This window comes from Hippocampus bargibanti, linkage group LG12 (genome assembly GCF_051943395.1).
Source record: "Hippocampus bargibanti isolate YZ-2025 linkage group LG12, ASM5194339v1, whole genome shotgun sequence".
Classification (NCBI taxonomy): Eukaryota; Metazoa; Chordata; class Actinopteri; order Syngnathiformes; family Syngnathidae; genus Hippocampus; species Hippocampus bargibanti.
Window position 1 is genome coordinate 10,338,144 of NC_142745.1, and position 12,986 is coordinate 10,351,129.

The 12,986-nt window shown below is 41.5% G+C and overlaps 1 protein-coding gene across 3 annotated transcripts; it reads right to left on the reverse strand.

Annotated features, from left to right (window-relative positions):
- Window positions 1-663: 663 nt before the first annotated feature.
- On the reverse strand, window positions 664-12,005 carry slc45a1 (solute carrier family 45 member 1). Of its 3 annotated transcripts, XM_089010076.1 has the most exons (10): window positions 11,858-12,005; window positions 10,418-10,863; window positions 9,244-9,336; window positions 8,804-9,028; window positions 6,918-7,747; window positions 6,402-6,555; window positions 4,257-4,433; window positions 3,977-4,182; window positions 2,552-2,777; window positions 664-983 (listed from the first exon to the last, which is right to left on the reverse strand). In XM_089010076.1, the coding sequence occupies exons 2-10, from the start codon at window positions 10,839-10,841 to the stop codon at window positions 955-957; spliced, it is 2,364 nt and encodes a 787-aa protein (XP_088866202.1). In that variant the 5' UTR covers window positions 10,842-10,863; window positions 11,858-12,005; the 3' UTR covers window positions 664-954. The 3 variants fall into 3 exon arrangements, with proteins under 3 accessions (XP_088866202.1, XP_088866201.1, XP_088866203.1); XM_089010075.1 differs by having other exon boundaries at window positions 664-2,777; XM_089010077.1 differs by lacking the exon at window positions 11,858-12,005 and having other exon boundaries at window positions 664-2,777; window positions 10,418-10,472; window positions 10,544-10,662.
- Between the last annotated feature and the right edge of the window lie 981 nt (window positions 12,006-12,986).

The window sequence follows — 12,986 nt, forward strand, 5'->3', positions numbered from 1 at the left end:
TGTTACAGAAAGTGATGTGTGCACAGCATGTCTTGAGTTATGTGTCTGAAAGGTTCATCTTAGACTGTCTCTCTTTTTCATGACATGACAGAGCTCCTCATTTAGATGATGTCACTTGCCCGCTTCGTCAAAATGGCCAAGCTGAAAGGATTAAACATACATCCTGGACTCCTTGTCCTTGAAATGGTGAGTTTGCCATTTTTTTGTTGCTCTTGTAATGTACTGGGTATAAGTCACACCATCAACATGAGACAGTGATGAACTGGACAGAGTGCGATGTATTCATTTTGTGAAATGCCCTCATTTAAAATTAATGGATTTACTGAATATTCGCTTATCATTGATTCGGTATATTGTAGTGGTGTGACAACTATGATCTGATTACCACCTCCAAGCAATGTTTAGAAACTGGTTTTCATTTTACTGTTGGGTTAACTATCGTCTTAAAAAAACAAAGGTGTTGGCAGTGTAGGAAATGAATCCAAACTAACAACCGATATTGTAATAATGGCAAACTTCACTTATCCTTTTGCTCCCCCGTCTGGCGTATATGAGAAATTCAGGCTCAGTTGCACATTCAAATCAAAATGGATGACAACAATTGACACACCAGTCCAAAAAGGAACTATTTTAATTTGAAAAGGCTTATTTTAAACCCCCTGAACAAAGAAACCTGTATTTTCATGAAAAAAAAAAACATGCCACTTGTGTATATGTAGTCAAATATTGACATTCAGCCAAAGAAGCATACATTTGTGATGGGTTCTACAAATTGTTGAATTGGGACGTTTGCCTGTGTTTGAACAGGGGAAAAAATGGCTTCCAAATTGTATTCAATGTGATAATTGCTGCTGGCTTTAATGCACCCAAAAGAGTCTTTGGCGCTCAGTGCTGTCCACCTTCACTGAAGGAGGGAGAGGAGGGGTCTCTGTGTGTTCTTCTCAATGTTGATGTTCACACCCCAGTTTCAACTTCTCCTCTTCCTGATAATGACAAGAATGACTGCCATTATTACACTGGCCAGTCAAGGAGGTAGGTCACAGCATATGACCAGTGTATGCAGCATCGTGGCTTTCGAATTGACAGAAACTTCAGGGAGGGGACGGGGAATCCCAAATACACATCCAAGTGTGTTTGTGTCTTGCTCTGCTCATGCTAACTCAAACACATCGTAGGTCATGCAAGACGACCAATAAAATAAAAATGTGAGACGCTCACTTGTGACTCAAATGAGGATAATGGTGAAGGAACATGGTTGGATGAATGAAAGGGAGCTGACCCGGATAAATGTGGACTTTGGATGAAGTTATGACATTCGGATCAGCCAGAATCATCACATACTTTTTGTAATTTATTTTCTGCTAAACAACGCGAATGTTATAGTTCGCCCGCTCACCAAATTACTCTGGCGTGGTTGGTAAACTTTGGCCTGTGGTCACACACGTGGCCCACTTTCCCCCTTAATTCAATCACCCAACATGCATATTATAAACAGTCTATATGTTGTATCTGTTGCATGAATGCAGTTTTTTTAAATAAAAAAAAAATCTTTTTTTTTTTTTTTACATTGACATGCGTGCGTGTTCTACCGGAAACAAATTCCTTGTGTGTTCGACATACTTGGCAATAAAGATGAATCAGATGATTCTGATTCTGACATAGGAATCATTTTTTTTTTATTCTGATTCTGACATACTATTGTTACCCACTAACAAGCAATAATTTGTGAATTTATACTACATTAAATAAGCATGGAATAATGAACAATTTCAAACATACATTTTGTGTTATATTTCATTAAATAATTGGTGAATTGAAAAATGTAGAAATATTTGGCATTTTTCTTCTTTCACTGAATTATTGTAAATGAGTAATTTATTTAGTTGAAATGCGCTCATCAAAAGGGAATAATCAAAACATGAGGGATGTAGCTCAAAGCACTTAAATTATTATATATTATTGTCCCAATTGCAAAAAAAAAAAAATAGCAATGTGCTTGCTGATTTTTTTTCTGCTTTTTTTTGTCATAGATGATCAGACATCCACGATATGGAGATTCACAAAATTGGATTCGCAGCAACTAAACTCTTCCTGCATGTTGACTTGTGGTTTTCCGAAAAAGAAAATATTTGGGTCAGTATTCTTTGAGGCTAATGATAGTTAACATTTTACATATAATTAGTTATAATTGTGTTTAGCTTCATTTCCAAATTATGTCACCCATCTGTCTATTTTAAAAGTCACATGTAGAATTTGCCCCATCCCACTTTTGGGTTACGTTACTAGCATGAGTTCAATTTAGTGTGCTCAGCTAGCTAGCCTAGCTACGTGCTCCTGCTGCAAAATAATGATTCCCATCCTGTGGGGGATGCTATGCAAAAGTGTATACAAACGCATGAGCGCACACACTGTATGTGCACAATTTCTGGCCATCTGTGTCGTTGCAAGCTGTAAAATTTCCTGCTTGTGCCCTACAGTGCGCGGCAGGATGCGTTGTATCTGGACTAAATTTGCGCCAGCAGAGGCCGTGTCTCGCTTTCGGCGGGCTCACCCTCCGCGGCGGGCAGCTGATATACAACGCAGAGGGATGAATATGCGCAGCCCACAAATGACATCAGGCTGGCGAAGTACATCACCCCCTGGGCGCCCCCCACAAGCGACGTCAGGGGTCCCATCGCCACCGAGACCAGGATCTGCGCCAGGAAGTACTGGCAGCTGAGGAGGGAGATGTCCACCCCCATCCCGCGTCGGGTGCCCTCCTCGGATGAGCCGCAGAACTGAAAAGACGAGGTGCAGAGAATACACTCTGAAAACAGGTGGGTTATTTCTTCAACTCAATAAATGGGGTGTTGGTGTTCGGTCAAATTTTTATTTTTCTGGAAGTACCGTATTTTCCAGTGTATAAGACACACCCAAAAGCCTTAATTTTCTTCAAAAGATAAACCTGCGCCTTATATGCAGGTGTGCCTTATATGTGAAATAATATTGAGGCACGACAGGTCTAGCAACAACTACCAGAAAAAAAAATAATGACTAAAAAAAAATATCAAATAATAAAATAAAAGTACAATTACCTGGTTGCACGTGTGAACCATTTGCATAGATTTTCCTGCACTGTCACAAATATTAGAGGCAAAATACCACAGACAAAGCAGTTTGGAGACCTGAGACATGTATCTTGCACTGACAGGGACTTTGACATGCTTTTCAAATTAATATTTGACACCAACCTTTTTGCAAATTAGCTGAATGGCTTTTATAATTGGGCTACATCTTACTCAGTGGCCTTCTAAGGACAATGGAAACTAAAGTATTATCACAGGTGATGTCAGCAAATCCCATGAGACTTCAGTCTAATCAGGACTTGTGCTTTTTGGCTTGTGTGTGTGTGTGTGTGTGTGCAAAAAGTAGAGGAAATAAAAACAAATATTAGTACACCTTGATCAAATACTGTAAACTCTTTTTAGGAAACTATTGCTCATTGTACAAATCTAGCTAGCTATCTATTTGCTGTCTCTTAGCTATTTAACTAATTAGCTGGCTATCTAGCCAGCTATCCATTAACTAGCTATTAGCTAACTAGCTAGCTTTCTATCTGAGTTATTCCGGGTTGAGTGAACGCTGGCGCGTGTGACTGCCGTTGCTCACCCACAGAAAAAAACGTATCCTCTGACTATAAAGTGATCTTGAGAGTTTTGAAAGGTACTTATAAATGAAATGTATTATTAATGGAAACGCTAAAGTATGGATAGTTGAAAGTATTATCACAGGTGATGTCAGCAAATCCTATTAGACTTCAGACTAATCAGGACTTCTGCTTTTTGGATTTGTGTGCGTGTGTGCAAAAAGTATGCTATTCACAGGAAATACAAAAAAAATAATATTACAGTACACCTTGACCAAATAAACTTTTTTTTTAGGAAACCACGGCACAAGAATCTTCAAGATAATCGCACCTGCAAAACCTGGGACTGACCTGAGGGCTTTGGTAGTATTCACACAACAGTGAGTAAGGCAGTGTGCATAGCGAAGAGAAGAGCACCCCGTAGGTGACGCAAAGGGACAGCACCACATAGAGATTAGTGGACAATGTGGCCAGACCCGTACCCAGTCCAAATGCCAGGTATGCAAAAAAGTAAAGCGTTCGCAGAGAGAAGCGCTCCTCCAGTTTCTCTAATATGGCTAGAAATAGACAACAACAAAAAAAGCAGATTACAATCAAATTCAATCGATAAGACAGAATTGGGATAATTTACCTGAGTAGAAAGCAGCGCTAAATGCATAGATGCACATGCCCCAGCAACCCATGCTAACTCCAGCGTTGTAGCGCTGGTAGGCCTCGGAGTCATGGGGCGCTTTGGGGTCTCCTTCGAATACGACCTCCCCCATGAAGTCCGTGTAGAAGAGAAGCATGCCTTCAAAGGACAGCCAGCCTGTAAGAACATAGCGGGACACATTCTGTACCCTCAATGGGACTTCACAACTAAATGTCACAATAGACCCTCTGAACCGAACACTTGCGCTCTCTAACATTGTAAGATACTTTCCCAAAAATGTTTTTTTACAACAATGATATACAGTAAGTCAATATAAAGTAAATCAATGAAACATTGGTTGCTGTTTCAATACTGTAATTCAATGGTCGGTGTGCTGTTCTTTTTGGTTATGCTCTCATTGGCCATCTCAGGGAAGTAAAATACGCACAGACTGATACACTTTACATGGAGAATGTTCAAACTTAGCTGTAGTCGTACTTGTTGTTCTTTACAGATGATAAAGAATATATGCCAGCGAGTATGGCAATATCATCTATGTGTATACCATTTTTTGTTTACAGATGTGATTCATGAAGGGTTCTAACAAAGGGCAAAAGATGCTATACGTTCGCCCTTCAATGGCACCAATTATCTTAACTCATTCACTGCCATCACGTCTTTATCGGGAATTCAAAATATGACGTAGAGCGCCATTCGTCTGTGTAAGCTCTCAGTCGTACAGGAGTGGTCCATCGATGAGAAGGTTTCTTCAGCCGTCATCTGTACAAAAGTGAAGGTTTCGGACGTTTCGCCTCCTATCCAAGAGGCTTCGTCAGCGAATTAAAGTCTGACTGGTCGTATCGGCCCCATTTATATATCCCTAATGTCCAGACATGGTGGCGCCGGACACAGCTATGATAGGTCCCTACTCTCTATTTCAAACCGATAAACACGTTAAGGCAAAAATTAGTGCATCCAAAAGATAGGCTACCAAATGAAAAACAAAGTAATGTAGTTTATTCCATACATTGTAAGAATGAAAATTGTAAAGAGCAGTACATTGGGGAGACTCAACAAATTCTCAAAAAAAGACTTTATCAACATCGCAGGGATAATACTAGTGGGCCTCAATCGGCAGTACATTTGCACCTAAAAGCTAGCAACCACTCATTTGACGACAATGAGGTTAAAATCTTAGCGAAAGAACATAGATGGTTTGAAAGGGGCGTAAAAGAAGCGATTCTTGTAAAACAACTAAATCCTTCATTAAACCGGACTGGTGGGGTGAGGTTCAATTTGGATCGTTCATACAATAGCCTGCTTAGGCAAAACAGGTTAGGCAACTTTCGCAATGCTGATGAGGGTCGTTATGCTGATGAGGTGATACCGGGGGCAGTGGGGGTAATAGGCCAGTCGTTAGTCAGGAATGTAGGAACAATCAGTGGGGCCACAGGGAGGGGTCCCCCGCCCCCCCCAACCTGAGAATAGGGACCTATCATAGCTGTGTCCGGCGCCACCATGTCTGGACATTAGGGATATATAAATGGGGCCGATACGACCAGTCAGACTTTAATTCGCTGACGAAGCCTCTTGGATAGGAGGCGAAACGTCCGAAACCTTCACTTTTGTACAGATGACGGCTGAAGAAACCTTCTCATCGGTAGAGCGCCATTCTTAAATTTGTTCGTGTTTTTCGAGCATGGGTGCCAATAAAGCGCTGGCCAGACCTCTGGCAATGTTTTTCCCTTTCACAAGGGGGCAGCATTTCCTCTTTTTACATGTTAGCGCTTAGTTCCAGCTTCAGCTGTTGTTAAAACGCAATTTAAGCTTTTTTAAGCTCATATAACTCCAGACCCAGATAATTTAAGAATTAACTTTTTTTTTCCGGATGAAAGAAAAGAGTCTAACGTTTCTTATGCTGCATTGAATGTTTATGTAGTCCTAAAACTCAATATTCTGTGGGTCCTGCAATTTGAGTGAAAATAACAAAAACCCTGGCACTGGAGTGCACACATTTTTGCACATCGTCTGGCAGTGAATGAGTTTAAGCACCAGCGAAACTGGATGGACTTCAGTTAGATAACCGAGACATAATTCTGTTTAATCTGTAAACGGCAAACTTTTTTGTCCATTTCATTTACTCACCCAAAAAATGGTTAGTGCACAAGCTGCGCAGTGAAGAAGGCATCCGGTAGATGGCTATACACAAGAGTTTTATTGACATTTGAGAATCCCCCGTCTCTGCGTTCTCACTTAGATCGTTCTCGTAACGCACGCCGTTCAGCAAAATGTTTGCAACCTGCATTACACACACACACACACACACACACACACACACACACAAAACAAAGAGTATGAGGTTTGCAAAGTGTGTTAATGGTTAAAATACATTAGCGGACCATCAGTGCAAGCGAGGCCTTGCCTGGTGGCCTAAACGCTACCAGATGCAATGACCAACATGTACGTTCTAAATTCTTATATTTGGACTGATAAACTGTACGAAATAATACTTTGTTCTCATGAATCAAATTTCTTCACTTTATGGAATTTGTACTGGCTGTTTTTTAACCAATTAGATACAGCCTAAAAACAGTACCTTGTAAATAAAATAATTGGTAGTCAGGTACCAAATGGATATGATATGATTGTAATTAATTTTACCTGATGGCTAAACGTCACAGTTCTCCTCAGTCCGTTCTCCATCCCGACTATCTGGGTCGCCATAGGCTCTTCCGTGAGCGCCAGACTCTGCGGTCGCTTCAGGATACCACTGGCGGACCCTCGACGTAGTTCTGTACTGGGCTGTGGCCCGGATGTGACCAGAGATTCTGTTTGGGACTGTGGGGCACCTTCTGTATCAGGGTAACACGCCTTATCGGGTTGCCTCTCTGCCTGGCTGGACTCTTCTGGGGCACAGGTGTCACCCGGAGGCATGGATATCGAGTTAGGGGCCAGGAGGCCCTGTGGTGTCTGTTGCCCCGTAAAGCAGTCTATGAGAACACAGTCTATGTAGGAATTCCCCACTGAGGAGGCAAATTCATTAATACTGATGAGGGAATTGTCACGACTTATAAAGCTACCATATTTGGGCGTAAGAGGGCTAATGGGTGATATGGGGCTCATGAGGCCGGCGCACAGACGGGCGTTGGCACTGCAGGAATGCGCCAAAGAATCAGGGTGGCTCGAATATGATAAACAATAATCATAGTGACCTCCCTCGCTCTCGTTGTCCACTGCCAGCTCAGATCCCGGTGGAGCTGGCGGCGACGGAGGAAGGAGAAGATTGGGGCTCTTCAGATGGTTTTTGCTGGAGAGCTGGCTCTTTGGTAACGACCGCTCGGGGATACTCGTAAGAGTCATGGCTGTCGCGATCACCAGGGTGATGCTGGTGAACATGTAGATGACCCGAAGCTGACCTCCCATTGACTTTCCAAAGTGGGTTTGGTCCCAGTTGATGCCGCCCACGATGTACCCAAAGCCGCCTCCCAGTCCTGTATCAAATGAAACAAAGAAAGCCACCGATTTATATGGAATCCCGCAAACAGGATTTGAATCTCAACTCATGACCTTTGGTTCCTCTCTAGGTCTGTTATGAATTTGTGAGAAGCCATTAGAATGTTTCATCCCCTCCACAGATTACAATTAGAGCACAACAAATTAATGAATAACTAGTTTTCAAATTTAAAGTAAAAAATAATGACTGTCATTGTGATTTTCATGAGGACATTTGAAATTTTGGTTTAATCTTTCGTGAGCATCATGGAATTTCACAAGTTTGATTTGCTTTCACGGACCAAATAAAATGATCTGGCAGGCCAGATTTGGCACACGGGCCTCGACTTTAACACCTGTGGTTTTAAAGCTGCTGTATTCTGCGATACTGAGAGACCTAAAGCAGGGTACCAATGCTATAACTGACCTAAATTTGAGCACTCTCCCATATATTTAACTCATTCACTGCCATTCCCAAATTTATTCAGGAATTTAAAAGCATGACGTGGAACGTCATCCCCGAATTCGTTCTGGTTTTGTTAAGCGCTGGTCAGACCTCTGGCAGTGTTTTTCCCTCCCATGAGGAGGCAGCATTTGCCTTTTGTACAGCCACCCCCATTTCAAGGTCAGCCAACTCCAAACCCATAAAACTTAGGAATGAACTAAGTTTAAATTATATTATAATATAATATTTAAATTAACTGTTATTAAAGCGCTATATAAATCAATATGTATGTATTGTATTTTGTACAACTGCCCCCATTTAAAACTCAGATAACTCCAGACCCATATAACTTAGGAATTAATGTTTTTTTTCTGATGAAAGAAGAGAGTCTAAGATTTCTTACGCTGCATTAAATGTGTATGTCGTCCTAAAACTCAATGTTCTGCAATTTCAGTGAAAATGACAAAAACCCTGGCACTGGAGTGGACACATTTATGCACATCGTCTGGCGATGAATGAGTTAAAAACCATGAAAATGTTTGTAATTACAATGTGTATAATGCATGGCTTGCTGGAAATAGTATCACGTATGAGTCAACCCGAAGCCCACCTGCCAGCAGAGCATGGATGTTCAACCCCCGATCCTGGTCCTCAGGGCAGCATACGTCCATCATGTAGGCGTGACTTGGATTGTCTGCTGAATCTGCACTGAAGTCCATCAGTACCACACCGCACACCGTCAGTATTATACCCCATTTATGATCGGAAGCCGTGTCCGCCAGCGCTCCTCCGATATCCCGCCCGTTCAGCACCAGAGTTAGGCCAACCAACGCCCCTGCAGGTAAATACCAATATCAGTTTGGGGTGCAAAAAAACCTTGTATGTGACAGGAAGCCTTAATAGTAAACACATTTAATGTGCTTTTCATGGATGATCTATTCCATAATCCACAAAAGGGATTAAAAAAGCAACACACCGCCTACTCTCACATCTCTTTCAAGTCCCTACTCAACAGTGCAAGGCTAAATCACAGACACGAGTGTGTCTTACCTATTGCCAAAGCGAAAATAAACGGTCTCCGTCGTCCAAACCGGGATGTGCAACGGTCACTCCAAGCTCCAATGAGAGGCTGAACCAGGAATCCTTGAGAATAAAAACAAGACAAAACACGAAGCAGCATGATGAGAACGCTAAAAACCAGGGATTTCCCGATTTAGGGTCCATCTTGTATTTTCTTGCGCTGGCTATTTGGTGTGAATTTGAGGATGGATCCATGTTTGAGTCTGTCTGGATCTGCATGTGGCTAGCTAATGGCTAGTCCAGGGTGTCTTAGGATATCAACTTCAATGTATACATGACGTTTCAAAGGGCCCTAAGAAATGGAATGGATATAAGTGGTCAGCAGTGCACATTTAGACAACGAATGGACCGCAATCATGGCATAGATAGACACATTGATATCCTTGCCATTGACACACACACACCGTACTTGTCACGTTTCCATTTGTGACTAACGGGTGGCACTGTAGGGCCCCGCCTGCAGCTGCACAGGTGTTGGTAGTTTTTAATCAATGGCAGTTAAAAGGACTCCCAGCATGTCCATTCAGTGTTGGGTCATTGTTTCAGCCTGTCATGTTTTACTCATGGTTTTGTTTGCTACTTCGGACCTTTCTTTTCTGATGTCTTTGTTGTTTGAGATTTTGTTCCTGCTGACTTTATTTAATACAATTTGTCAAATACATTCTGCTCCTCCCTCCTGCCTGCATTTTTGGGTCTAGCAGCACCGCCACCTTGACAAATCGTGATGGTACTGGTCTCTGTTAAAAGGACAGTTACAAACTATGGACTAGTTGGGATTCAATTTCTGGAAAAATATCACAAACTGGACATCTCGCAAGTCAATGACATGGCACATGCAAATTTCCCCATTGTGGCACTATTGAAGACTATCTGATTCTGATACTGAAGTGTAACGAATGCTGGATAGGTTCCAGATCATTTGCAGCTCGAATATATACGCTAATACTGTTTATATTCGAGCTGCAAATGATCTGTATTACAGTATGTACCCATAGGATAGGTGATACCACCACATGCCCTGTGATTGTCTTGTGACCAGAGTGGACCACTGCTTCTCAAGCCAATAAATTAGCTTTAAAATAGTCCAGCTAATACAAGTTTGTAAAATCCCGGTACCAAGTCTTCACCCTTTATCCCAACTTACCAAGAATGGGGCTAATAAACCACACCAAGCTGTAAAACTGGTCAGGCAGGCCCATCTGCAGAAGCACAGGTGTCACATAAGCCGTCTCCATGGCGTAGCTGAATTCAATCCCAAACAAGATGCAACCGTTGAACAGTAGCTCGTGGAAGGCGCGTCTCGGGGGCAGTTTGCAAAGGTCTAGTCTTTCAAGGGGACACGGCGTATTGGGTGGCGGAGGGGGTGAAGGTCGAATCAGCTTCCGCCGCTTGGACTGCCGCTGGAAGTTGTTAGCACGGTGACTGAGGAGTCGGGTGGACGATGTTGGGAAACTGGCCGTCTTGGGCAACGAGCTCCTCCAGAGCCCATCTTGACCTGAGGGTAGCCTCGCCATGCTGGGACTGGTCAGGAGGGGATCACTGGGGGTACCCATGCCCGGTGATGACATATTGCGCTCAAGGCAGCGTAATCTGCAGCACAGTGTGCAAAAGTCACAATTGACTCAAGACATAAACCAACTGAGGTCCAGACCCAAAGCGAATTAAGTGTCAACAATTTCTTTTCAGGGGACAAGAACCAGTACTGCTGCAATGAAAAAAATGGACTCACTGACACCCCTCCAAATATGTTTATACCTTCTTATTTTAATTATTTAAATTGTAAACACACCACATGGTTTGATTAAAACAAAATCATAATTTCAAACACAACAAAAGGGGCAACAAAATACACGCTTACTGAGATAAAGATATTTTTTGTTTGCTTTACTTTCACGAAAGTTTTTACTCACTTGATATAGTTTTAATCTTTAATTATTCCACTTTCTGTTTGTTTTTTAACCATTTTTGTCACCATATACCTCTGTTCAGTGAAATTGTTATCATTATCAGTATGCAATCATAACTGTATTGTATGTACAGTTAATGACAAGGAAAAATGTATAGAAATGTCCACTTTAGTGCATACACATAATAATACATTTGATACCCAATACATGTACTTTTTTCAGTTCTGGTCACTGCAAGTTAGATGAGGGGAATCTGTACTAAATCAGTATAACACTGTGAGTACGTTTGACACCACTAGTTTGTAATAGGTGTTTGAATGATCGATAATCAGTATTATTGGCTGAAATAGAAACGTGGGCCGGCTCCAGAAGTCATTGCTCATGGTCATAAGGAGGCGGGGGATCAGGGGTGGGCAGAACACCGGTCAGGAGGACACTGCAGACACCAATGCGCATGTAGCCGCGCATTACCCATGTGCTCGCCCAGTGTGTATGCGGCATCGCGAAGCTTGCTTCCTTTTCAATATTTCATGCAGGAAACTGGGTTTAATGGCGCATCACCCACTGGAAAGACCAGCTCGTGTTTAGCGTTCAAATTCAAACCGAGCCGTCAATGTCGTCACTACGAGAGAGACTACGCATCAAAAAAGAGGTGCAAATTAAAAATAGATAATTACCTTTTCAGGCTTTATCGCCGCACAATGGTTACAGATCGACCATGGTTGCTTATACAAATAGGTGCGAGATGGATTACGGGAGCCATGCTAGGTGCTGTTAGGTTCCTTTGATGCAGTCACTCCTTTTAACCGCCACCCCTCCCGCCCCCAGCTTCTTCCTGTCGGTTTCTCCAGTGACGTCACACACCCGCTGCAACATCAGCACCACCGCAAGTCGATCTTTGCGTTGTCAACACGTAAGGGCTCCATCTTCTAAGTCATTTCGGGGTAAATATTTTAAAATGGTGATAAATAGGCATAAAAAGAGATGCGGTGTACCGCTGGATTTCATCGAAACTTGATGTTAAAAACCCAAATTTTTTATGACGCCTTTCTTTATGATGTTATCAAAATGTAATAAAATATATGAATAATATTATTTTTTTTGCGTGAAAAAAGCTATTTCTTGGTTTACCTTTAGAAAAAAAACATACTTCCGTTTTTAAAAAAATGAAATAATGTCGAGGAAATAACTCGTATCAAACGAATCCAAATATACTTAAACGAAATACATGTAAATTTCAAATTAATTATTTATGGGAATACATGTAAATTTCAAAGTAATATTTTTTGGGAATAGTTTATGTCCTCACACTCTACAAAAAAGAAACATAAGAAACACATATTAATGTGGGAAAATGTTTTTATGTGTTTTTAAAAACAAAGTAAATGAACCGGGAAAATGTGTTCAAAAATAAACGCCTGATACCTCACACTAGCGTTCACATAAAAAAAATATATCTTCTTCTTTTCCTTTCGGCTTTTCCCCTTAAACATATAAAAAATAATTGACACGTTACAATATGAATAATAATCTCTGTGAGTCGTTTTGCCATTTAGGAAAAATAAAAAAAACTAAGAAAATATAAAACCTTGCAAAGAAGGCATTTAAGAAATATACTTTTATGTCGAAAATATCACTTTTGCTCAACTCACAATCTCATGCATTAAATAGGTTTTCTCATTTGAGAATGTCCCGCCTCTCCCATTTATTGCATCATGATTGGCTACTGCTTCCCAGCGATGCGAATATGATTGGATGTTTCCGAGCTAGCCTTATGCAATTGGACGACACAACTCCGTATACATA

Coding starts and splice junctions, on each gene's coding strand:
- slc45a1 (XM_089010075.1), bottom strand. CDS start 10,841: ATGTCATCACCGGGCATGGGTACCCCCAGTGATCCCCTCCTGACCAGT. Junction 9,337..10,417: donor GTTTATTAGCCCCATTCTTG/GTAAGTTGGGAT, acceptor TTTATTCTCAAG/GATTCCTGGTTCAGCCTCTC. Junction 9,029..9,243: donor TATTTTCGCTTTGGCAATAG/GTAAGACACACT, acceptor ATTTACCTGCAG/GGGCGTTGGTTGGCCTAACT.